Source organism: Petromyzon marinus, chromosome 26, assembly GCF_048934315.1.
Source record: "Petromyzon marinus isolate PM22_M1 ecotype Great Lakes invasive population chromosome 26, UKy_Petmar_22M1.pri1.0, whole genome shotgun sequence".
NCBI classification, from domain to species: Eukaryota; Metazoa; Chordata; class Hyperoartia; order Petromyzontiformes; family Petromyzontidae; genus Petromyzon; species Petromyzon marinus.
In genome coordinates, this window is record NC_133692.1 from 10,768,359 (window position 1) to 10,792,999 (window position 24,641).

A 24,641-nucleotide genomic window follows, 5' to 3' on the forward strand; every position below is an offset into this window, starting at 1 on the left:
ATGCTTATGTTATCAGGACATGTTTGTTTGCATGTTCATCACAAGTACGTGTGGTTGATGCACACTTGATTTTTTGCAAAAGGTTTCTGTTTGGTGTTCGAACATCTTAACACCTCCTGTTTTATTGCCATAAAGGGTAACACCTGGTCTTACTTTCCATACTTTGCTACTGCCAAACAGGTCCCATGATACATGTGCATGCATGTACGTTGAACTTCTTTCGCACCATACATAGCCAATGCTGTTTCGAAAATATGTTGAAATAAACATTTCCCAAAAAAACCTATACAAATGTGGCCATTCATATTGATAAGCTGCATGCCTAATGCCAGAGAGACTGACTGGTTCAAGGCTTTGGGTGCTTTGAACACGAGGAGTGTCCTCGGACAGACGAATACGACGATACATGGGCATTCCCAGGCATAGCAACGAGTAGCTAGCCCATCAGCTCCCATAAATAATATATGACTAAAGGGATTTTTTTCATATGTTTCACCAATAATGAAACGTAGAAGTTCCCCAGCCCCCACTTCTTCCCTCCCACCTCTCCTCCCCCCTTTTTTATTCTCTGCTTTGGCCTGAGTTAGAAACTGTACCCTGGTGCACACTGACCTACTCCTTTCTAAGGAGTGAAATATACACAGAACTCAGACTCCCACCTCCCTCTGTCATGCAGATGTGACTGGTATTTGTTTGTGCCCTCCGATGTGATTGTCGATGTTGGTTCAGTAAAAAAAAAGTGAACTTTTTTGTAAATACCTATCGGTCTTCCCTACTCCCAGTGTATCCGAATTGTGCTGTCCACATCATCATCAATCACGTGATGAATAATCCATCCGGAAATATCGCAGGGCAGTGCAGCTCATGTCAGAGTCTTTTTTTGTACCACGACTACTCCCAAAAATATCGTCCCGGTGAAATGTTTCACCCTTGACTATGATTATTATTACGTATTGATGTATGCACTCACTTATGCGACGTGATGTTGCTCCTCGAGTTCAACCCCAACATAGACTTCCATTTCATTGGGATATCACCTAGCTTTCAGTGACTTTACCGAAAGAACTTAGAATATGACGATCACCAGTTTATTCCTCTAAAGCCTCCCACGTGTGCCGCCGGGATGGGAGCTGGAATGGAGTGGGGCCTGGGATATTTCCGGGAGAGTCGTTAGGTAGGTGAGGTGAGTCATTGTGAAGGTCGGCTCGTGTGCCCTTTCCTCTGCCGTTACGCCTACCTCTGCCAAATTAAAGGGAGCGACTGAGGTTGATGATGCGGGCGGAAATTGGGATAATGTAAGATATCGGAGTGGCGACTTTTGTAAGAGCTTGAATAACTGTATCGATTTCAACAGTCAAATGCCTTTTTTACCGATCTACGAAGGTGAGACACAATGGTCATTAACCTCCCACGTTTTTTTTCTCTCTCCCAAGTATGAATGATTTTTGATGGAATCAAAGAGAACCCGTTTATAAACCTTGCTTGTTCGCATCGTTGTTTGGCCTCTAAGTATTTCATTTGGCTGTTCCCAGCGATCCTCATGAACAATTGATAAAACTGTGTTATATGACATTGCTTTGTAGTTTAATGCAAAGTTTTGTTGTTGCAAGTATGGCACAATTAAGATCCGCATCGGCTCAGCTGATATGTAGAGAGGATCATGACGCACTGAGAGAGTGGCTCGTGCAATTTTAATAGTTTCCCTCGAAGGGCTAGACGTTAGATTTGGCACAACCATAGCAGATTTTATTCTTAAAACCGGAAATATCCAAAAACTAAATCTGTTTTTTTGGGCGCACAAATATTATAGACCAGAGGTAAACTAGACACAGGTTTTCGTAACAAATACAATGAGTCCATACTTATTTTTGAGTCTAGCCACGTCGTAATTTTATGCCAAAATTAAGAGGTTGCTTTGGTATTCCTCAGATGTCATTGTCAGCCTAAAGTTTCCCATTGCTTTTGGTCTTGTGCTAACCTCCATCGTCAGCTAATCAACTTGCTGGCCTCTCATGGAGGACAAAGGCGCTCGCTATTACTCGTACGAATTATACTCCTTAATGTCTTATGAGAGGGATGCTGAATCCCAATGGAGATGATTCTCGCCTCCCAGAGATCCAGCTTGATTTAAACTCGTTTTTTCATGGAAAGGTTTGTGCATAATTGGCCTCTGTAGAAAATGACGACTCGTGTGCTCATTATCGGGGGACGCTCATTATCGTAATGGCTTCTGAACGAATGTGCAAACGAAGCTCACGAACAACAATTATCTGTTGTTGTATGATGTGCCACGTGCTTGAGGAGAGGAATTTAAGTGAATGTCAAGTGGAGAGAGCGGGTTGCATTGGGGCGACAAAAGTACATCAGGTGCGGTTATGCCGCCGTCTGGAACGCCCTTCCTTCCGATATTTGATGTTGAGTTTGTTGATCTTGCCCCGCACACTTGTGATTAACACGGTTGGCGATGTACGGTGCCAAAGACGTTCACCGTACATACATGTAAATAGCACCGAGTAGCCTCTATCCAACAGTGGATAAATAATTATGGCTGCTGCTGTAGATGACGAGAACAACATATGTTCCTGCTCAACTCTTGGACAGTACTCATTTGCGTTGACAGCATTGTTGGCATGGGCCAGTGAAGGTGTGGATAGGGTGATGACCACTGTTAATGTCTAACTAAGTGGCACTCTTTTTATTTATTGTTAGCGATGATAGGCTTTTCAATTGTAAGTTCAGCAAATGATGATGATAATGATGACAATGCCACTGATGGTGATGATGATGATGATGTTGTTGGTTCCTCTGGTCATTATTATTATTCCGCCGATGATGTGATGGACGCTGATGATGTGATGGTGATGATGATGGTGATGATGATACAGCGTGTCTTGTTTTTGTAATGTTCCTCGACCACAGCGATCGTGAATCTCCACATCAAACGCTCAGTCACGTGCAATGCACATTGCTCGCTCACTGCCAGAGCTAACGAGATGTGACACATGCAGGGATTCTGGGCGAAGGCCGGTTGAATATTCAACTTATAAATGAAACGTGACGTACGGCAGCGCGCGAGGTGGGGGGGTCAGGGCGGGCGGTCGAACCCTGAGCTCGAAGGGGGGCCAGGTGTGTGTGGCCTCGCTCACCTTCCCACTCCACCATCTCTCCCTTACCAGCACTCGCCTCCCATCGCTTTGGAAGTTTCCAGGCCGTATCCCCATTGTCCGAGGCACGCAAGCGGGGCCGGGCTGGCCGGCACTTCCTCCCGAAGGGAACGGCAAGTGCAGGGGGCGGCCGTTTCTTGAAATGTGCCAGACCCGTGCGCAGATGTAGGGCGCCCCCGTGGCTCGTTAGGGACAGGGCTCACGTAAATGCCCCCCCCACCACCCCCCGCCCACCATCGCTGCACGTGGAGAGAGTGGGAGGGAGAGGTGATGAGTGGAGTGGTGTTGTGGATTATTAAAGGAAACTAAATTATCATCGCGTGTTCTCACTGGGGGGGACAGTTCGTGGAGACGAGTGAATCTCTGCGTGGGGGACAACGACTCGGATGGCACACGGGGTCTTTGAGTTCATTTACAGCACGGCTATGGCCATTGTGACGTATTTATTTCCATAGTATATCCGTGAGCGATATTATATGGGCGCGGTGGCCCACATAATGCAGAGCTGATGGATCGCACGGGACGTATCACTGGGTGCACCACGGGGTGCATTACGCTGTTGCATCACGGGATGCATCACAGGTGACATCACAGGGTGCATCACAGGGTGCATCACGGGATGCATCACAGGTGACATCACAGGTGACATCACGGGGTGCATCACGGGGTGCTTTACGCTGTTGCATCACGGGATGCATCACGGGTGACATCACAGGTGACATCACAGGGTGCATCACAGGGTGCATCACGGGATGCATCACAGGTGACATCACGGGGTGCATCACGGGGTGCATTACGCTGTTGCATCACGGGATGCATCACAGGTGACATCACAGGTGACATCACAGGCGACATCACAGGGTGCATCACGGGGTACATAAAAGGGTACATCACGGGGCAGCGCATCACGGGGGGGGGGGGGGGTGAATCACGTGACCGAGACTTCAAACCTGCGGGTTTAAGAAGGGACGGTATGTGGCAGCACGGTGAAGTCGGTTGCTCTCCTATTGGGTGGATTTTTCGCTGTTATTCACTTCCCTGCGAGAATTTCCTCAAGGCATCCCAATTATCTCCTAAACACACGAGGTTTTTTTTGTTTTACAAATTGGAAAACTTTCCAAAGTAGGACCCGAATTTGCATTGATAAAATATTACAATATTTAGTTTGAAATGTGCTTTCATAACTTACCAATCAGTGAAGGATGCTGATATGCAGGAGGCAACATTTAAGTCAGACACGCGTGCGGAATTACACAAAGCATGCCTGGGCTGTAGTCGCATCAAGGACACTCAGATAATGTGGCAGCTGCCTCTGATGTCTGGTTCACTGGACCCGAACATCCATGTTGGAGCAAAGTGCTCTTAGGAGGTTAATCAGCTTTCATACAATGCTTGGGACAAGAGGCTCATCATTCATGTCGACTCATACACTTACAATCAACACCTCGAGGCTTTCTACACAAAATAGTATTCACGGTATATTAATCATGTTAAGCTGCCATCTGGTCATTGCTATATAATTGTCATGATTCTGGGTTGTGATTGATTCAAGTATAATTTGTTTTGATGCATTTTTCTTGTTTTGTTTGTATTATTTGTAATTTTTTCTGTGTTTGTACAGTTTTGCGCCCTCCATTAGCCATACTTTCCCAGGAGTAGAAAGCTTGCATAAAATTTGTATCGATCTTAAAATAATAAATTCCCAGCAAAATTCGAATGCGTGTACTGCGCATGTACGCATCATCACGTGCCTAGTAATCCCGCAACCGTTCGCATGTGCATTTAGTGCATTTAATCACTGCTTATGTGAGGGTCCTGCTTTGGGGCAGTTTGGCCAATTCCTCTTTGATAAAATGTTGAGGACGCGGGGAAGAAATCAGTGTGCGTGACGAAAATCTGAAGGGACGATACGCGATCTGCATCTTACTTGGCAGGGCTGAGCTCACCCGAATCGAATTAGTTAACAGCTTTGCGATAACCATAACCCTGGCATTCGGAGCAGAGGACCCTACGCTTCAACTGTGATGTAATTAGATGACACTCAGCTCGAGCTGCTGGTACTATTGGCTGGCCTTGCAAATCGCATCGCTTTGTAAAATCCTAATGCGACTGGAGAGCACCCTCTCTGCTTACGCGCTCAAAGACAAAGACCGCCCGTTTAGCCTCGCAGACTGGAGGAGCAAGTGCTGTTAGTGAGCACTTGTGAAGTCTGGCACCGCACACGAGGAAGTGGTTGTGTACCAGCATCGTGAGTCGACCTTGGGGAGGCCTAGGAACCGGTTCAGATAATCGTCACTGGAGTTGGTGGCTGTGAGAGGGAATTGAATTCGGGTCGCCGGGTTCGTAGCGCAGCGCGCTAACCGCTACACTACCGCTCCCCATACAGACACAAAGACGCACAATCTCTGTCTAGACTCCGAAGAGCGGCCCGGCCTGGGGTTAGTTTGGAACTATTGTTCGTGTCGGTCACCATGGTAATACAATCCTGTTGGTCGGTAGGGCCCCAGTTTCCATGGGAACTCCCTGCAATACGTGTGTGCGTGTGTCCTTGTGTGTTTGAATGTGAGGAGCGGGAGTGCAACTGTCAGTGCGTTGCACTACGAACCCGGCGTGCCAAGTTTGACTCCCGCTCACGGCCAACACCAGTGACGATTATCTAAACCGGTTCTGGGCCTCCCCTAGGTCGACTCGGCCTCACATGGCTACCTGGTGCGATGTGTAAACATCGCCACTGGGGAGACAAAGGCGGCCGGGCGTGGTGTTGGCCACGCCGTTGCCGGCCTTCATAGATGCTCGCTAACAGCACTTGCCCCAACAGTCTGTGAAGGCTACACAGGGAGGGGGGGGGGCAGGGTGTCTTTGTGTGCGTGTTGAATGTGTCCATCTGTTTGTGTCTCTTGCATGCGTGTGCTGCGTGCGTCTGCCTCGGAGGGGACTCGTCCGCTGCCAGCAAGTGGCTCACACGCCGAACCCCGAAGCCGACTCTAGCCCTGGGTTCGACCCAAGGCTGTAGCCATGGAGTCAACATTGGTGGGGGGACCAAATCTTCCAGAAGGTCTGGGGGTCCCCCCCCCCCCAGAAAAAAAATCTTAATTTGAAAACGAATTTCCTGCCATTTCCTGCCTAAAATATTTTAAAAATTCATTAAAACACAGGATGGACCATTGATTTATTTTTTACAATAATGTCTAATAGTGTATTGTATTAGATTGCTCTGTGTTTTTTTCTTTTTTACATTTTCTTGTTTCATTGTACGTAATGGCAGAGATTAGGGATTAATAAAGTACAACGATAACCACAATCATATAAACAGACATCTATTTTATAGCAATATATTGGGGGGGGGGACATTTTGAGCATATTTGAATATTGGGGGGGGGGATGCGTTCCCCCCAATATATATTATAATTACGTCCTTGGTTCGACCACAAGTCACGATGGGCACCGTCACTCGTGGCAACCGTTATCTGAACCTCGCCCGGACCTCCTCCTGTTGGACCAATTAGCCCGATACAACTATCGTGATGTGATGTGGCCAACTGAGAGCTGGATCGGGCGCTGTATACTTCCTAAATAGAGTATAATAGAAAGGTAGCCGGGAGTGCGTTGTGCTGTCCCCACCCAACACTCAGCTGCGTGTCGTATTGGCCTTGATAGGGGATCGCTAACAGCACTGGACCCAGTGTGAACACGTACACATACATGGGGTGGATGTGGGGGCCCTGTGTATCTGTGTGTGTGACGATTATCTGAAGCGCTCCTAGGCCTCCCCTAGGTCGACTGAGCCTCAAATGAGTACCGTGCGGTGTAAAAACATCGCCACTGGGGAGACAAAGGCAGCCGAGCGTGGTGCTGGCCACCCACACCCAACAGTCTGTTAAGGCAATACTGGGGGTGGGGGGTCTTCATCTTTGTTTGTGCCTGACTGTGCACGCGTTTATGTACCTTCCCAGGATAATTAGATTAATTAGATCTGGCAAATGGTGCGGCGTAAATCGTAACTAAGTTTTGCGGCTTAAGCGCAGAGTGAAAGGGAGAGCTGTCGCCGCTAATCTCGGCTCCCTGCGTTTTGTTTTTTTGTCTTCGCAAGGGGGGGGGGGGTGGTTGATTTGGTTTGGGGGGGGGGGCACGTGTGAAACGCACTTTACACTAATCCCGGCTCGCTCAGCCCGGCCTACAAAGTGAAGGAGCTACATTTTTTTTTTAGAAACCCACATTCAGCGGCGGTCGGCGAGTGGCTAAGTGCACACATAGCCCACGGCGGCGGAGGGACGGCCGGAGGAGTGCTTTCGGTGTTTTCAGCGTCCTCGCTCCGACACGCCGGGTATCGAGCGGTACGAGTGGACTTCAGGGGGTGGGCTTAAAACGGTAACAGTCAATGGCCACGGTCAATGGCTCTTAAGGAATTGCCGTGACAATTCTGAGCACATTGCACTTTTGCTGGTGTCTTTCTTTTTGCGCGTTTTTTTTGAAATGCCGTTAAGTTAAGAAGGCAACGATTATACAAATTTTGGGAGAGAAAAAAAAAATCCATGGTGGTTAAAGTCAAATGCTCGTAATTTAATTGATTTATGTTCCGTCAGAGGGCGATGTAACTAAAACTTCAAATTAACATTGGTTGGCAATATAAGTATAACAACAGTGCTTACATGAAGTGCATGTGACTGCAAATATTATTGAAGATAAAAAAGAGGCAGAATTGACTAATTTGCATTGCATTCAGGGAACATAGAGAATAATAAAATAATATGACACCGTTTACACTTGAATGTCTCAAATAGAAGGGAAGAAAAACAGCTAAGGCTGTCATACGGGGTGGCGGTACAAACCTGAACATTCAGACAAAAATAAAAATAACGAAAAAATCAAAACGAATTGGGCCGATTGAGCGGCAGCGTGACACAACGTGCCCACAGCGGTCTCAACAGCACGACGACAGATTGACGCAACAACAACAACAAACAGAACAATCAGGAGCGTCCGCCTAATTATATACTCTCATCCTTGCATAGATTATTATTTTGTAAGGTCACGCGGGATTCACGACACAAAGGGCATGCCCTCGCGTCTGGTTCAGGTGACCTTATCCCTCTCCAGCCAGCCCTGGCTTATCTTATCTAGCGTTTTAACATTGCCAAGGCTCCAAAAGTGTGGTTTGAGTGCCACTAAACCAGCTTCACGCCTGCGTGGCTCAGTAGAGGGTGGGATGGGGTGGGGTGGGGGTGGTGAAGCACCACTGGGCAGGATGAAACGTGCAGGCACGTGGTGCGAGTGCAGCAAACGCTCCTGAAAGTTCACCGGAGCAAATACACCGGTGTTTGCCGCTGGCAAATACATCTTCTGGCAGGAGGCTCGTGAAGGACGGTCGCCTTTTCTCAGGCCCGGGTGCCGGGACACAGAAAAAAAAGTACGCAACTCCGCTCCCGACGACGCATCGAGAAATGGACGGCTCCAGCTCACGGCATGCGAGCCGAAGCGAGCGTGGTGTGAGAAAAAAAAATCACGATGGGGGAAAAAAAAAACCTCACACGGGCTTTTGCACTCACAAGCAGGCCCGCTTAAGCCGCTCTTCCGTCCCCACGGGGCACGGCCGGGGCAGGCGTGCGGGTGCGAGTGGCTCCAGTGAAAAACAACGACGGGTATGACGGCGAGTTCCTCCTCACTGCCTCCGTACGTGTTCAGAGTGTAACCGATATATGGGGTAGAGCAGAGGGGGTGAGGTGGTGAGCCCACCGCTCCGTGAACCCGCTTACGCGGAGTTCGAATCCCAGGACGTGGCTACCTGGCAAGGGTTGTCTGAACCGGCCCTGGGCATTTTAGTTCACCAATCCGCATTGGCCAACATGGTAAAGTATGGTCAATCAACCCCATGACCTACACAATATAGTGAGTCCTTCATCCAGCAATGGATTGACAAATGCCTATACATCGTTTACAGAACAAATACATATTTTATTTAGAATTTGTGCTCATGCATTATCACGAAATGAACGTCTTCATTTTGAATGCAGGTGCAAGCAGAGGTTGTTGAAAGCGTGGATTGTGGATGGGAAACGTGCAGCGTGGAGGTGGGCAGGTTACAAAGCCAGGCAATGGAGTTGCATCCAGAGATCAGCAAACCAAGGGGTAGACCAAAGAGCCAAATGGTGAGATAATGTCAGGGCAGTCCGTGAATGTCGGTTATGAACGTTATAACAACTTTGGGATCCAGCAGAAGGAAGCAAATGATGAAGTATGGTGGCATCAACAGCAGTGACCATGGTAACCTCTTGACCTAGATCTTGATATCACTTATGAACCAAAATAATCTATGTGCCAGAGCAGTGCAGTCGGGCTTATTGCTTTATATAGTCGATAAAATGAAATTATGTGAAAACCCAGTAATTTAAAAAGGTTATCACATAATTCACTTTCACTGGCCATTTAACTTAATTGGGACCACTTAGAATTTGCCTCCGCAGGTGGTACTGACAGGTGAAACATTTGACCCAGACCCATGAATAAAATGAACAATTTAACATTATATTTGAGTCTATTGCACATGGCAGAGACAAACAATTTGGCAAAAATTACATACCCCACGGGACTTCCAGCATCTCCTTTAAATAACCCGTTTAACCTGCCTGGAATGCACAACTCGATAGCTGCATAAACGTGTTACTCCATTTTATTTCATACCTCCAGCTGATGGATATAGTTAAATTAAGTCCAAATACCAATTCAGAATCGGTTTAATTATGCGGTGCAGACTGTTGCACGTGAGAATGTTGCTTTGGAACTAAACTATACACTTAAACTTGTTTTTATTTTACCAGGTAAGGCCCATTGAGCAAAATAGCTATTTTTCAGAAGCGATCTGACCACAAATGATAGCTCAACGAAGTGGCTTATCGTGTGAAATTTGTAGCAGCCAAATACTCTTAAACGCATATTGATTCTAAGTGTGGACGGAAAAACCGAGATGTCCCGGAAAAAAAAATCCACACAACCACGGGGAGAACATGCAAACTCCAAATATGCATTAAGGCGTCAGGGTCGGGATCGTACCCACGATCTCCTGTATACCATGCGAGCTAGTTAACATCTCGCCACCACGGAAAGTTGTTGACGCACTTGATCCACTTGTGCACAACTCCACTCACGTTTCGTCATCCCTCCGTGATTTACCATCGGCTCTGTGACTCACTTAATAACATTCGGTTTCCTTAATTTTATTAAAATTTTGCTGTCGGTGTCGTGAGAATAAGAGTCCGTTTGGAACTCTCGCAGGGCAATGCTCGACCAAGTGTTCGACAAGGGACCCCAGAGGGAAATATCACGGAACAAATTTTGAGATCCCTCAAAGTGACCTCGTCCATACCAGGGGCGCAGCACTTTCACGTATACCCTGATCCAGAGATATTTGTCATTTGTAAACATTGCAAATCATGTGTTTTTTTCTTCTTCTCAGAACTGGAATTTATTCAAATGCGATGAAAACCCCCCATTTTATGTGTTGGGGGTTAATTTTTACAGTCATGGGTGACCAGGCTAAGGCCATCAACTCGCTGCATTCGGGCACATTTGCGGGTGGCGGAAGCTCAGATTTGAACTCAGAATCTCAGCAGTGCTGGCTCAGCAGACCGCTCTCCTAAGCCACGCAACCGCCTCCCATGTGACTTTGTTTTTTTTCCGTTTGGCTCTGCAGCACGTTTTTTTGCCGGTTTACTGGAATACAGTAGTGATGCGCGCGCGTGTGTGTGTGTATTAATAAAGTACTCCCAGCTGTCCAGGGACCGTGGCGGTTTCTACAGGGCAGATGGCTTCACGTTTAATTAAAAGGCTTCCGTCCAGTGTCAGACGGCCTCTTACGCACAACCGCCGTCGCCAAAACCAATCCGAGTCCGTGCGCCCCCTTTTATTGATCATCGCAAACCGCCCCGTGGCAGCTGCTCCTGCTGCGAGGCTGCTTGTAGCAGCAGCAGCAGAGGTGAGGCGAGGCGACGCTCCCGAAGTCCTCTTTGAACCACCGTCGTGGGAGCGATTCCGTGGCCACTCGAAGCGGCCATCTACAGAATAACGGACGCACGACCCCCGTTCCTGCCTGCGGGGGCCTCTTCAGCCGCATCGATCGCGAAAAGTGACCTGCGACCTCTTTTGAGACACCTGCCAGCCAGGGCTCACGGCACAATAGAGAAACAGGGGCACTCACGGATTAAGTGGGCGTTTTGCACGTTTTTTTTCGCGAATGATATTAAAGGGTGGTTTTGTTTTCCACCAATCCAACCTTATTATGGTAGAATTTTACTTTGGTCTTCGGTGCTGCGTTGCCATCGACCAAGGCGACCTTTATCTCTCAAGCGTTGAGGCTGAGCCTACCACACCGAGTACTCATTTAGGACCGAGTTGAGTTGACCTAGTGGAGGCCCAGCACAGGTTCAGATACCGATTACAATTATATTGTGGATCATGGTAAAGGGTTGAAGCTGGGTGACCGGCAGTCGTATTCTTTGGGTCTTTCGGTAAAGTCACGTAGATAGGTTCAAAGAAAATTAAAACAAACTACGACGTTTTGATCGCAACGCAAGCGTCTTCAGGAAAAGGGGGGGGGGGTTAAAAGTGTCACAACGGAGCGGGCGGGGCACAAGGGCCCTGGGGCAGCATGGGCGGAGGAGATTTTGTTAATGAGAGGGATTAAAAACGGCGGGCTGCTACATGTAGGGTGGAGAAGGTTACGTTAATGTGATGGGGGATTGAAAAACTGGTTAGCAACGGACAGTGCTGAAATGGCAACATTACAGCCAGTTATGACTTAAACTGGTTGATAACGTCCTTGCAGTGATTGCTCAGTTTGTACCAATCTTCTGTAATGTTGCCATTTCATCACCGTCCCCATCACATTAACATAACTTCCATCCTACATGTAGCAGCCTACCGTTTTTAATCACCTGACACTAACATAAGCTCCTCCGCCCATTTTAAACCTTTATACACAGTTTGCCTTTAGAGGCTAACCCCTCTTTCTTCTCCACCTGATGACGAGCGCTCGCGTTGCGATCGAACGTCGTAATTTTTTGTTATTTTCTTTGAACCTATCTATGTGACTTTACCGAAAGACCAAAATCATGTGAATTCCTGCAGTCACGAAAGCTTTGAAGTCAAGATTTTACTGGCAGTCGTGTAAATGCCCAAGCCACTGCTTCCCTGCACAATGCACACATATATGACGTAAATGTTCAAGATATATTTTCTGTTTTTTTCTTAACCTGTTCATTGATTTCAGCAACAGCAAAAATGTATTTTAGCCTGCGTTGTGCATCTATGTTATTCATGTTTGCGTATCGTGCACACGTGCTGATTGTATAATGACGGCGATTCATTGCACGAGCGATGATAATGTTGATTACACTGAAGCAATAGCGTGACTACCATGGGCAGGGCTGCCTTGCCGTCCCCCGGTAGCCAAAGCTACGAGTTGGCGCCCCCTTGACAACCACCATGAGAAACGTTTAAAACAATATAAAATAATAAAAACGTATTTAAAACAGAGCTCTCCCTACATCGTTAAATGTTCGAGACCGTGAGCGTAACGATGTGGTTAGGCAAGAGGAGCCATGGTACATTGTAGTCTAGGTGCGACAAACCGTTCGAGACAAATCATATATTTGGGCGCCACCTGGCCGATTGCCACACCCCGAGCTGATAATTTAGTTCACTATGCCACTGCACCGAAGGCAATTTTGGTAAAGCATATTTTTAATGTTGACGATGGTAACGTTGATGGCTGCGTTGCTGATATTGGTGATGCCGTTGTGGACGAGGACGATGATGATGATGGCACTGAGGTTCTGCGACGTTGCTGAAGATGACATCACGTGCGGTCTGTGGTGGTGTACGGCAGATGGTGGTGCTCATGGATCCCATGGAAGACCCCGACGACATCCTCCGGGCAAACCGGTCTCGCGAGAAGACCTACATGTTTGACGTCGCGTTCGATTGCACAGCCACGCAGGTGAGGCCTCTCGATCCTCTCTCATCCTTGTTGACTTCTCACGAGGGTTGCCACCTGTCCTGTTTCCCCTGGCTCCATCCTCTTGTTGATTGTCAGATTCACAAAAATAATAACAATTATTAAACCACTCAAGACCAGTGCATTTACATGTAGCTCTATCCCTCTTCCAGTATCGTGAGATATTATTCTTATTCTATGCATGTTGAACTTCCTTCGCACCCTACATAGCCAACCATGGCGAATATCTGAATCAGTCCTTTCCTTGATTGACTCAGCCTCAAATGAATACCTATTGCGGTATGTAAAACATCAGCACTGGCGAGACAAACGCAGCCAGGCGGGCCGTGGTGCTGACCCCACCACCTCCTCGTGTGCCGCTCCGGCTTTCACAGGTTGCTCCCCAACGGCACTTTCCCCAAACAATCTGCTCAAGGCCATACGGGAGGCACCTTTGTCTTTGGGCGCGCGCTGCGTCTGTGTGCGCGGCCACGCGTGGCTGGGGCCGCGTGACGCTGTGCCCTCGCGTGTCCACGCTCACCCCGTCCCACGATTATTTTCGTTCCCCCCCCCCGCATTGTTTCGTGAAGAAGATCCAGCGTGGTAGCTTCACGCGAGGCTGCACGAGAAGAAGGTCCAGCGTGGTAGCTTCACGCGAGGCTGCACGAGAAGAAGATCCAGCGTGGTAGCTTCACGCGAGGCTGCACGAGAAGAAGATCCAGCGTGGTAGCTTCACGCGAGGCTGCACGAGAAGAAGGTCCAGCGTGGTAGCTTCACGCGAGGCTGCACGAGAAGAAGATCCAGCGTGGTAGCTTCACGCGTGGTTGCACAAGAAGAAGGTCCAGCGTGGTAGCTTCACGCGAGGTTGCACGAGAAGAAGGTCCAGCGTGGTAGCTTCACGCGAGGCTGCACGAGAAGAAGGTCCAGCGTCGTGGCTTCACGCGAGGCTGCACGAGAAGAACGTGCAGCCGAACAAACGCATGGTTGGCGGATTTTAAAAGGAACAGAACAACAGAAAACTTTTATTTTTCTATCTGCTGCTTCTGGTAAAGTCAGGAACCATGGCTCATGTGGCTCATTCACCGCAGGCGAGTCTGTTAGGGGGTGCTTGTCTCACCTACCTCGTGCCTTTTATTCCGTTTTGTTATGCATTTTATTCCGTTATAATAATCTATAGATCGTCGATGGATACCATCTTCCCCATGCTTGGCCAGTCATTGTTTTTTTTATTGATATCCTACTTCCCCATGCTGGCCATTGTGAGTGGAAGGGTTAAAGAGGACTCGTTCAGATATGACTCACTACTGATGTTTAGCCAGGAATCAAACTTAGGTCACCGGGTTCACGTGCAGTGTGCCAACCATTGCACCACTAATGCATGTTTAGTATTTCAAACACTGCTAATGTTTTTACTCAAACACAAACACTGCCGCTCCACCCACAATTCCCAGATAATTCGACTCATGCCAGTTGGTCGAAGAGTCAACGTTTTTCCTTGTTGACAACTTTGCAGTGATCATAAATTTATAATTTGAACCGAATAATGGGAAAGTATTCAACATTTTTTTGTTATTTTATCAGGTAATGCCTACTGAGCTGTATCGTTCTTTTTCAGAAGCGACCTGGCCACAAACGATAGCTCAGCGAAGTGGCTCATCACGTGGAAGATTACAGCAGCCAAATACTGTAAACGCACGTTGATTCTAAATGCCGAGGGGGACAAAAAAAACCCCCGGAAAGCTGCTGATGCAACGCTACGATGTCGCTGGTGCGAGCCTTGGTGCCCAGTGCCGTGATCGCCCGTGTTGATGTTGATGTCGATGCCTCCCTCGCCCCGCGTTACCATGACCGCGCTTCCTGCTGTGGCTCCAAGCGTGCTCAATCGCAGCGACGTTTACAGACGGGAGACGAAGAAGAACGAGAAGGAGAGAAAGTCACACGGAGCAATTGCGATCCAGATTGTGGGACAAAAGGCCGTTCTGCACATCCGACTTGCTCGTGCGTTGGACAGTTCACTGCCAATGTCTGAGGAGGCTCAGGGAGGCAAACACAACACCCCCCCCCCCCCCCCCCCCCGAGCGATGGTTTACTACACGCCTCTGCAATGTTGTTACACAAGCACGGCAAAGACACAGGTACAATAGCGGATGTTTTACAAACTGGCTTTGGGCAAAGGTTGGAAGAGCAGCATTGTAACGTTCTGGTCAAACACGCAGCGTTCTTTACACCTTGTGGAATAGATTGTTACTCGGTGAAGGGCATCTGATGCGGAGCGTTAAACTCGCGCGCGTGCCCGCGTGAAATCTTTGGGGTTTTCGAGCTGCCGATGCTTTGCTTTGGTGAAGATTAAGTGAGCAGAAACTCTGGATGTTCTGCACAAACGCGCACGCGCACACACATGCACGCACGCACATACATATACACGCACGCACACACAAATATACCCACACGTAGCCATCCTGACTCTGGAGCCAAGGGCGGCTAGAGAGAGCATCCACGAAGGTTGGCACGAATCACAGCATAATGCCTGACACCACCTTTGTCTTCCTCGTGCTGATGTTTATACACTACACCAGGTTCCCATTAAGGCTGAGTGGGCTTAGTGGCGGTGGGGGCGGGCACCAGTGCAGATATTACTCGCCAGTATTGTGAGTCGTCGCTGGGAATCAAATTCAGGTCATTGAGTGCATAGCACAGTGCAGTAACCAATTCACCAAAGACAAGACGAAGATCCTCCCCCCCCCCCCCCGGTATAGCTTGAACAGACTTTTGGGCCAAGTGTTGTGAGCATCTCAAAATCAGAAGTTTATTTCTAGAGAGTAAAGCCCACTGATCTAAGGAGATATTTTTCAAAGGGCGATTCGGCCTGCAGACGACATCAAAGCATTCCACAATTACAGATTAAAAACAACACAATTAATTAAAATACGCCTTTGAAGGCTTGTTCAGTACACGTGGGGGGGGGGGAGTGGAAGAGGCAGGAGAAGGCATACTTTACCCCACCACACACGCACCTCCGATGAGTACGATTGGCTATGTACGGTGCGAAAGAAGTTCAACGTACATCCTTGCCGATGGTGTACCCATTTGTGCTGCTGGGTGGGCAGGGGCGGGTGGAGGGGAGATTTAGAAAACTTGCCCTTTCTTTCAACTTCCTCACCGTGAGATTGAATCGAACCCGCGACCTCTGCATTGCAAGCTCACTGTGGCTCACCGTTCCAGCTGCATCGCACGATTAAAATAAAGCGTCCTTTAAAATGAGCGCACAATATTTGTGTGGTAAATTAAAAGTCGGTTTTGGCGGCCGACGCCGAGCGAACCAGGCAGGGCTGGTGGTTTAACGGCACAGGTGCGTCCAGTTGGGCCCTCTCGCAGCAAAGGGGGGCCCTTGCCGGCAATGTCAAGTTTCTCGGCACGGGAGTCTGCACTATGGTCCGGCTCGCGTTGCCTTCAGAGTTTGGGACCCATGCAACGTCTCTCTGGCACGCTATCCCTTACTTTAACCTTTCCTGCCATTAAAGTTTCATTTGAGACGTCCTAAAGTAGACTCGGAATTCGAGCGCTGCCAAAGGAATTCCTAGTCCTGTGCTATTATTGTTATTATTATGCGTTCCAATGTTGAGTTTTCTTTCAAACCTTGTGTTACCGATTTACTTTATAATACATGAGCGGGTTTCATTTTGGTGGTCGACTTACAACTGGAATTTGTGTGCGGGGTTTAATGGGTCCTCACTCATGGTGCGTGCGTGTTTAAAAAATCAACGTCTACATTTTGGCGTCCTCTGGTGTGCACCAATAAGTTTCAAAGACAATGCATATATTATCAGAGTATATTCTTGGTTCTTTCGGTAAAGTCACGTAGAAGGGAAACAATAAAATAATTTTAAAAAATATCAAACAAAAAAATTATCACGACGTTTCGACTGCAAACACAAGCAATCATCATCAGGTGTGAAAACCACAGCAATAAATTTTGAAAAATAAAAATTATTGTTGTGATTTGCACACCTGATGATGATTGCTTGTGTTGCAGTTAAAACGTCGTGATAATTTTATTGTTTTTTATATTTTTATTATTTTATTGTTTCCCTTCTACGTGACTTTACCGTAAGAACCAAGAATATGAATCCCTGCCGTCACGAAAGCTTTAAATCAAAATTTATCAGAGTATGTTTTTTGTTTGCATTCTCACCACAAGCATTGTGGTTAATGCAGACATGATTCCTTGCAAAAGGTTTCAGTTTGGTGTTTTAACATCTTAACACCTATTTTGTGGCCAGAATTAAGGGGAAAAACCTATTCCTGTATTTTGGTACTGGAAAAGGAGGTCCCCATGATGTGAATGTGATGTTAATAGCTTAAAAAAGTAAAAGAGTCTCCACTTGTTCGCCATCATTGTCAACATATGCCTGGAAACTTCTCCAGGTGGAAGCCCATTTCTTGTGGTATTGTTGCTTCTGAGGATTTTTTAAAATCAGAATTATTAACATTTTTTTGAAGCACCCTCTATATACACAAACATGACAATGTATATTTATGTACACAACATACTTTTAAATACACGTAATATACATGTCTCACCCATTGTCAGTCTACTGCTGGATGACCACCTCTACATGGCATGTTGGTCATTGCAGGTTGTTTGACCATACTTCACCAATCCGGCCAGTGTGGGATTTTAGTATATGAAATAACGCAGTGTGTTTTACTACACTGAATTAATATATCCATAATATAATTACTACAACATAGCAAATAAGCATGACATGCTCATGTGAGATGTCATCTGCCTCGCCTGGCATACAGGAGGTCGTGGGTTCAATCCCGAACCCTGACGCCTGCTGCTGCTGCTGTATATTTAGAGTTTGCGGTGTCTCTCTCCCCGTGGTCGAGTTAATTTTTCTCGGGGTCCTCCGTTTTTTTCCCTCCACATTTAGAATCAACAGCAACGACAACGCGCTTCGAGCATTTGGCTGCTCGAAATTTCCACGCGACAATAAGCCCCTCTTCATTGAGCTATCATTTGTGATGGCCCCGGTCGCCTCTGAAACAAAGCTACATATTAGGGGGCCTCACCTGGCCTGCGGGTGCTGCGTTCCCTGTTACGAACGTGTCCGACCGCGGGAAAAGTTGCGGGGGAGGTTACTCCTCCGGTGGCTTTGTGTGCCGTCAGTCGTGTTATTCTTTCCGCTGTGATCATAGCTCCCGGCCGTGCACACAGCGGTCGCCGCCACTCTGCCAACAACCGCGGCCGCTGGCGTGAGGTTCTTCATGGGCTTCAACCTTAATGCCGCGTGGGGCTCTGAAAATAGTTCCGCAATCTTCACTGCGATTTATTATTCTTATTGTTCTCCTGTAGTTTTCTTTTCGGGAGGTTTCGCAGGGTTTTGTGTGTGTGTGTTTTTTTCCCCCGTTGTTATTTTAAAACAACCACGAGATTCAGGTCAAATAGTCTCCCTCCTCAAATGAGCTGCGGGATGGTGGTGGTCCCTTTCATCGGTGGCTCTGAACCTGCGATGGAAATTCCATGTTCCTATGGTGGGGGTCTTAACACATACGCTTTTGAAATATATATTTGTACAAAGAAACATGTAAATAATAACGTGTACGCTTAGGTCGTGCTTGTCTTCTGAATGCTTGCCTTATATAATATATGAGAGTGCCATGTGTTTGCCAGTCAGGCCATCTGGTAGGCCATCTGGTAAACGAGCAATGTTTGTTTGGCAAGCCCGACTCTTCAGGCGAGAGACAGAGAAGGAGGCCACTCCTGAGTGTGTGTGCTTATACGGATGTTACCTATTAACTTGGGTCTGGAAAGTTGGTCGCTGATGGACTGATTTTTTGTTATGTAGCTATGCAGAATAACAAATAATATACAGTATATTACCCAAAGTGCTTCACTTAATTGCTCGTTGAAGTGGTTGTGGATAATTGAAGTGGTTGGGGTGCTGCAGTGGCGACATGTTAACTACCTCGCCTGGTACACAGGAGATCGTGGGTTCGATCCCAACCCCGGCGCCTGTATATTTGGAGTTTGCGTGTCTCTCTCTATCATCATCACGGTGGCTAGGAGATGTTAACTACCTCGCCTGGTACACAGGAGGTCGTGGGCTCGATCCCGACCCCGACGCCTGCTGTATATTTGAAGTTTGCATGTTCTCCCCTTGGTCACGTGGATTTTCTCCGGGTTCTCCGTTTTTTTTGTTCCACATTTAGAATCAACATGCGTTTAGAGTATTTGTCTGATATACATTTCCAGACGATAAGCCACTTCGTTGGGCTATCATTTGTGGCTGGGTGGCTTCTGAAAAAGAGCTAGACAGCTCAGTGGGCCTGGTTAAAATAAAACAAACGTTCGTTAGGCAGCTCCACAGTCATTCGTTTTCAGGCAGCAATGTTTCGTTTGTGTTTCTCCAGGATGAAGTGTACTTGGCGACGACAAAGGAGCTCATTGAGGGCGTGATCTCTGGCTACAACGCCACAGTGTTTGCTTACGGACCCACGGGTACGACGCATGGATACACAGACTCACGCGTTAATGTACACACGGGCGCGCGCGCATGCATGCGTGAAAGTCTACCCACTAAGTGAACAGGGGCCCTGGAGATGCACAGAGAGAGAGGGGGGACGAACACGGAGACACGAGTGTCACAGGGAGACCCTCCTGCAGTTAAAAACACAACTGAAACTCAACTCAAAGATAGATAGATAGACGGACGGACACAGAGAAATACACGGAGATAGAAATAAAAAAGAAAGATACTGAGAGACTTACATAGAGACACTGGCAAATACAGACAGAGACTCAGAGACAGGCAGAAATCGACAGAGATCGAGAGTTTATAGACACAGAGACAGGCATAAAGATAAATAAATACACGGACATGTAAAACATCGTGGTCCCCACATACCCACATGCATGTTACATGTGTTTAAAGACGCATTACACACACACACAGTTGGTATTACACACCAAGCCTGTTGGAGCAAATGCAGTTAGCGAGCATGAGGAGGTGGGTGGCCAACACCACGCCCGGCCACTTTTGTCTCCCTAGTGGCCATGTTTACACATTTCACCAGGTACCCGTTTGCGGCTGAGTCGACCTAGGGGAGGACCGGTTTAGATAATGGTCACTGGTGTGGGCCGTGAGCTGGAATCGAACTCGGGTTGCCGAATGTATAGCTTAGTGCTCTAGCCACTACACTACCGCTCCCCACCTATCCACACAACAAAGACGAAGATCCCCCGTATAGCCTGAGCAGACTGTAGGGGCAAGTGCTGTTAGCGAGCACCTATCAAGGCCGGAGCGCTACACGAGGGGGTCGGTGGCCAGCACCACGCCCAGCGGCCTTTGTCTCCCTAGTGGTGATGTTTACACACCGCACCCAGGTATTCATTTTTAGCCTGAGTCGACCTAGGGGATGCCCAGGACCGGTTCAGATAATGGTCACTGGTGTTGGTGGCCGTGAGCGGGAATCGAACTCGGGCCCGCCGGGTTCGTAGCGCAGCAGCACGCTGACCGCCGCACCACCGCTCCCACACACAGACCCCACGCAAACAGACCCCCACTCGACCGCTCCGCTCCTCCAACAGCACCACCACCTGTGACGAGAGGCTGCCTTGTGAATGCTGCGTCCCTCTCCTGCCCCCCACCACCACCGCACCCCCTGCCAGGGGCCGGCAAGACCTACACGATGCTGGGCACGGACCGCGACCCCGGCATCTACATGCGCACGCTGAGCGACCTCTTCCGCGCCATTGAGGCGACGAGCGACGACATGAAGTACGGGGTCACCATGTCATACCTGGAGGTGGGTCGCATTTTCTGCGTTTGCGCCACCATCACAGCGCAGGGGAGGGCGAGGATTGCTCTGCGCTCTTCGAATTGAGCGATGGAGTAACTTGCAGGTAATGTTTAAAATTTTTGCCAAATTTTGGACGGTGACGCTGGCACACACGGCCATTGATCCTTGGTATAATTATAATCGGTATAATAAATAGTTAGACGCTGCAGCATTGCAGTCAACCTGTGCGTTTCGCTCTTATACAACTCACCCTAGGCAATTGGTGAGATTGCCTGGTCACGAAAGAAGACTCTGACCTTGAGGGTTCTATGTGTGCATGTATAGATCTATAATGAGATGATTCGCGATCTGCTCAACCCTTCTACGGGCTTCCTGGACCTACGAGAGGACCACAAGGGAGGCATCCAGATTGCGGGCATCACCGAGGTGTCCACCAGCAATGCCAAGGAGGTGCGGGAATCATCGTCACCTCCATCGTCACCATCGTCATTGATATCATCAGATTACATCGTTGCTGTCATCATTGTTATAATTTATCAATAATTATCACGATCACCATCACTGGAGCAATTGCCCAATAATCAAGTGAGGAATTAACCAATCATTCCATCTAGCTCAAAGTGAATGTTAAATATACTCTGACAGCAATCGGAATACTATACCAGTTTGAATAGCTATTTAACATGGTTCTCACCGAGTTATAAAATGCTATCATTCTATAAATTCAACTTAGCCAGTTTCAGCAAAGTCTGAAGGGTTGCTTCAGAGTCCACATTGGAGGCGGACAGGAGAGGTTGGATATAAGTTCGCGTATAGGAAGCAAGCTCAGCTGTGCTTGTATCAGAAGTTGGTCTTAGCCTCCCACTGCCTCCCACCAGTGATAATGTAGCGTGTGTTCCTTTTATGACATTTGTGCTTATGTAAATGTATGCTTATATCCAGTGTCTGTTGCATCGTCAAAATCAATATAGCTATTAAGCCACATTGATCTTTGCCACATTTAAGTATGACTTGCGAAATCTCCAGTATCAAAGTCTGTCTCTCTCAAGTTCTCTCCCCAAGGGCAGGTCCATGGCTCAGGCTCCATCCATCCCATCCAATCGCACTTTCTCCCTTCACCTCACCACACTGCACACAATACCAGGGTTCTTGTATGTGTGTTGAGCTTCTTTTGCATCATACGTAGCCAACCGAATGTGTGATTTCCAACACGAGTTCAATGCTGTCAATGCAAACGAGTGCTTTCCTATAGCTAAGCAGGAAGACACTTTGTCATCATCATCATTAGCAGCAGCCGGCATTCTCTATTCACTTTTAAATAGAGGCCATTCGGCGCCATTTAATTGGATGTATACTGTATATGTTGAACGTTTTTCGCACCGTACGTGCCAAACTGTGCTAATTTGAGGTGCGGGTGGGAAGGAAAGCAAACTTGGCACACAAAAATGAGTTCTAAAGAAATTAGTTTTCAATCTAGATTAAAAAGTGCATGGCTCCAGTGGCTTCCACTGAGCCATGACTAAGGCGGTGGTAGCGTTGCGTTTCCTCTTGCCTTCCTCAACAGTGTGTGTGAGGTGACATCTTCTCCGAATGCAGTTTAACCAGAACACTCTTTCTCATCGTCATTGTTAGAAAAATGACAAAGGTTCGAGTGGATCTTTTAGGCCAGTGTTTCTCAACCTTTTTAGGCTACTGTACCCCCCCCCCCCACCCCCGCAGTTGAATTTAGTTTCAACCAAATACCTCCTTGCCAATATCAATGTATGAATAACGAACATCAATATTTTAACCAATTATAATTATCCATGTTTTTAGGTATCCTAACTAGCTTGTAACTGCGAGTAAAAACACATCTTCGGACGCTCGGTATTAATGACGTCATTTGTTCGCGTTAACTGGTTACTCTTGGAAACCACATTATGATCAATGGGTTCAGAAATGTCTGCAATATCATTCTAGGTTACCTCATGGGTTAAAATATTATCGTAGTTATTTTAAATTGGCAGATTAATGCATGATTATTCACCAATGACTCTCAGGTGTCATATAATTTCACACATTTATAAATCACCTCACGTACCCACTGGGACATTGCCGCGTAGCCCCCAGAGGTCCGCGTACCACCGCCCGAAGGAGAACCACTCACTGCATTAGACGATCCTGCAAGCGAGCAGACGCTATCGTTCTCCCCGACCGGCGCCTGCGCAGATCATGCAGCTGCTGGTGAAGGGGAATCGGCAGCGGACGCAGGAGCCCACGGCGGCGAACAAGGCGTCGTCGCGCTCGCACGCCGTGCTGCAGGTGACCGTGCGCCAGAGCAGCCGCGTGCGCGACATCAGCCAGGAGGTGCGCACGGGGCGACTCTTCCTCATCGACCTCGCCGGCTCGGAGCGCGCGGCCCAGGTGTGTGTCAGGTCATACCGGCCGGCCGGCCGGCAGGCCGGCCAGTCGCCGATAAAGCCGTCACCCAGCCAACCACTCGCCGATCCAGACTTCCAGCCAGCCACTCACCCAGTCCAGCCACCCGCTCAAGACACTTTTACACTCAGCTAGCCACTCGCTCAGTCACCCAGCTAGTCATCCATCCACGCAGCCAGCCACACAGTCTCATTTATCCAGTCACTCATTCCACAGACACTCAGCTACCTGTACAATCAGCCATCCAACTAGCCAACCACCTCACCCAGACTGCAGCCAGCCATACAACTACCTTTTGTAAGCCACCCAACCAGCAATCCACCTTCCTAGCCACCTAGCAAACTGCTCAGCCAGCTCGGTACCTTCCCAGGTGCCCACCAAAACAATCCAGCCACCCAGCCACTCATCCAATCATTCACTTTATTTTGAACTATCGTTCAGGCTTATTTTGAGCAACTTTGCTTAATCCACACTATGATCACCACCACCACCATGATGATGAATTACGATAAATAATCATGTTCATGATTACCATACTAATCATCACAATCATTGTCGTCATGATTATTATAATCACAATCACGATGCAGTGGCATATGGCACGTCTTGCGCGGTGGCTGTTGTTGTTGACGCCGGGTGGGAGCAGACGCAGAACAGGGGCAAGCGCATGAAGGAGGGCGCGCACATCAACCGCTCCCTGCTCGCCCTGGGGAACTGCATCAACGCGCTGAGCGAGCGCGGTGGACGAGCGCAGTACGTCAACTACCGGGACAGCAAGCTCACACGCCTCCTCAAGGTACACCTCAGGATAGACCTCAAGGTGGGCCCTCAAGGTGGGCCCTCAAGGTAGATCTCAAGGTGGGCCTCAAGGTAGACCTCGAGGTGAGCCTCAAGGTAGGCCCTCAAGGTGGGCCTCAAGGTAGGCCTCAAGGTAGACCTCAAGGTGGGCCTCAAGGCGGGCCCTCAAGGTGGGCTTCAAGGTAGGCCTGCGGGTAGACCTCAAGGCAGACCTCAATGTGGGCCCTCAAGGTATAGACCTTGATGTGGGCATCAAGGTAGGTCCACACAGACCCGGCTCCTATCAGACCATGCAAAGGCACGATATAAGACCTTCCCAAAGGGGGGGGGGGGGGGGTTTGGTGGTTCTAGAATTTCAATCGTGTTTAAATATAACAAGAACATAAATCAATGTATTTTCTCAGGTATGTGTCAACAAAGTGGCATTTGTTTGAGGTTTCGGTGGTCGAGGAAGGGGGAAATTGCTC

General features: G+C 48.2%; 1 protein-coding gene across 1 annotated transcript in view; it reads left to right on the forward strand.

The window, feature by feature from the left end:
• The window catches only part of KIF19 (kinesin family member 19), an 86,895-nt gene that overhangs the window by 33,810 nt on the left and 28,444 nt on the right, over positions 1 to 24,641 (forward strand). The window contains exons 3-8 of the mRNA XM_032961287.2: positions 13,045 to 13,155; positions 19,570 to 19,657; positions 20,828 to 20,964; positions 21,283 to 21,408; positions 23,167 to 23,361; positions 24,023 to 24,172. Of these exons, the coding sequence (XP_032817178.2) occupies positions 13,045 to 13,155; positions 19,570 to 19,657; positions 20,828 to 20,964; positions 21,283 to 21,408; positions 23,167 to 23,361; positions 24,023 to 24,172 (807 nt within the window). The remainder of the gene's footprint in view (positions 1 to 13,044; positions 13,156 to 19,569; positions 19,658 to 20,827; positions 20,965 to 21,282; positions 21,409 to 23,166; positions 23,362 to 24,022; positions 24,173 to 24,641) is intronic.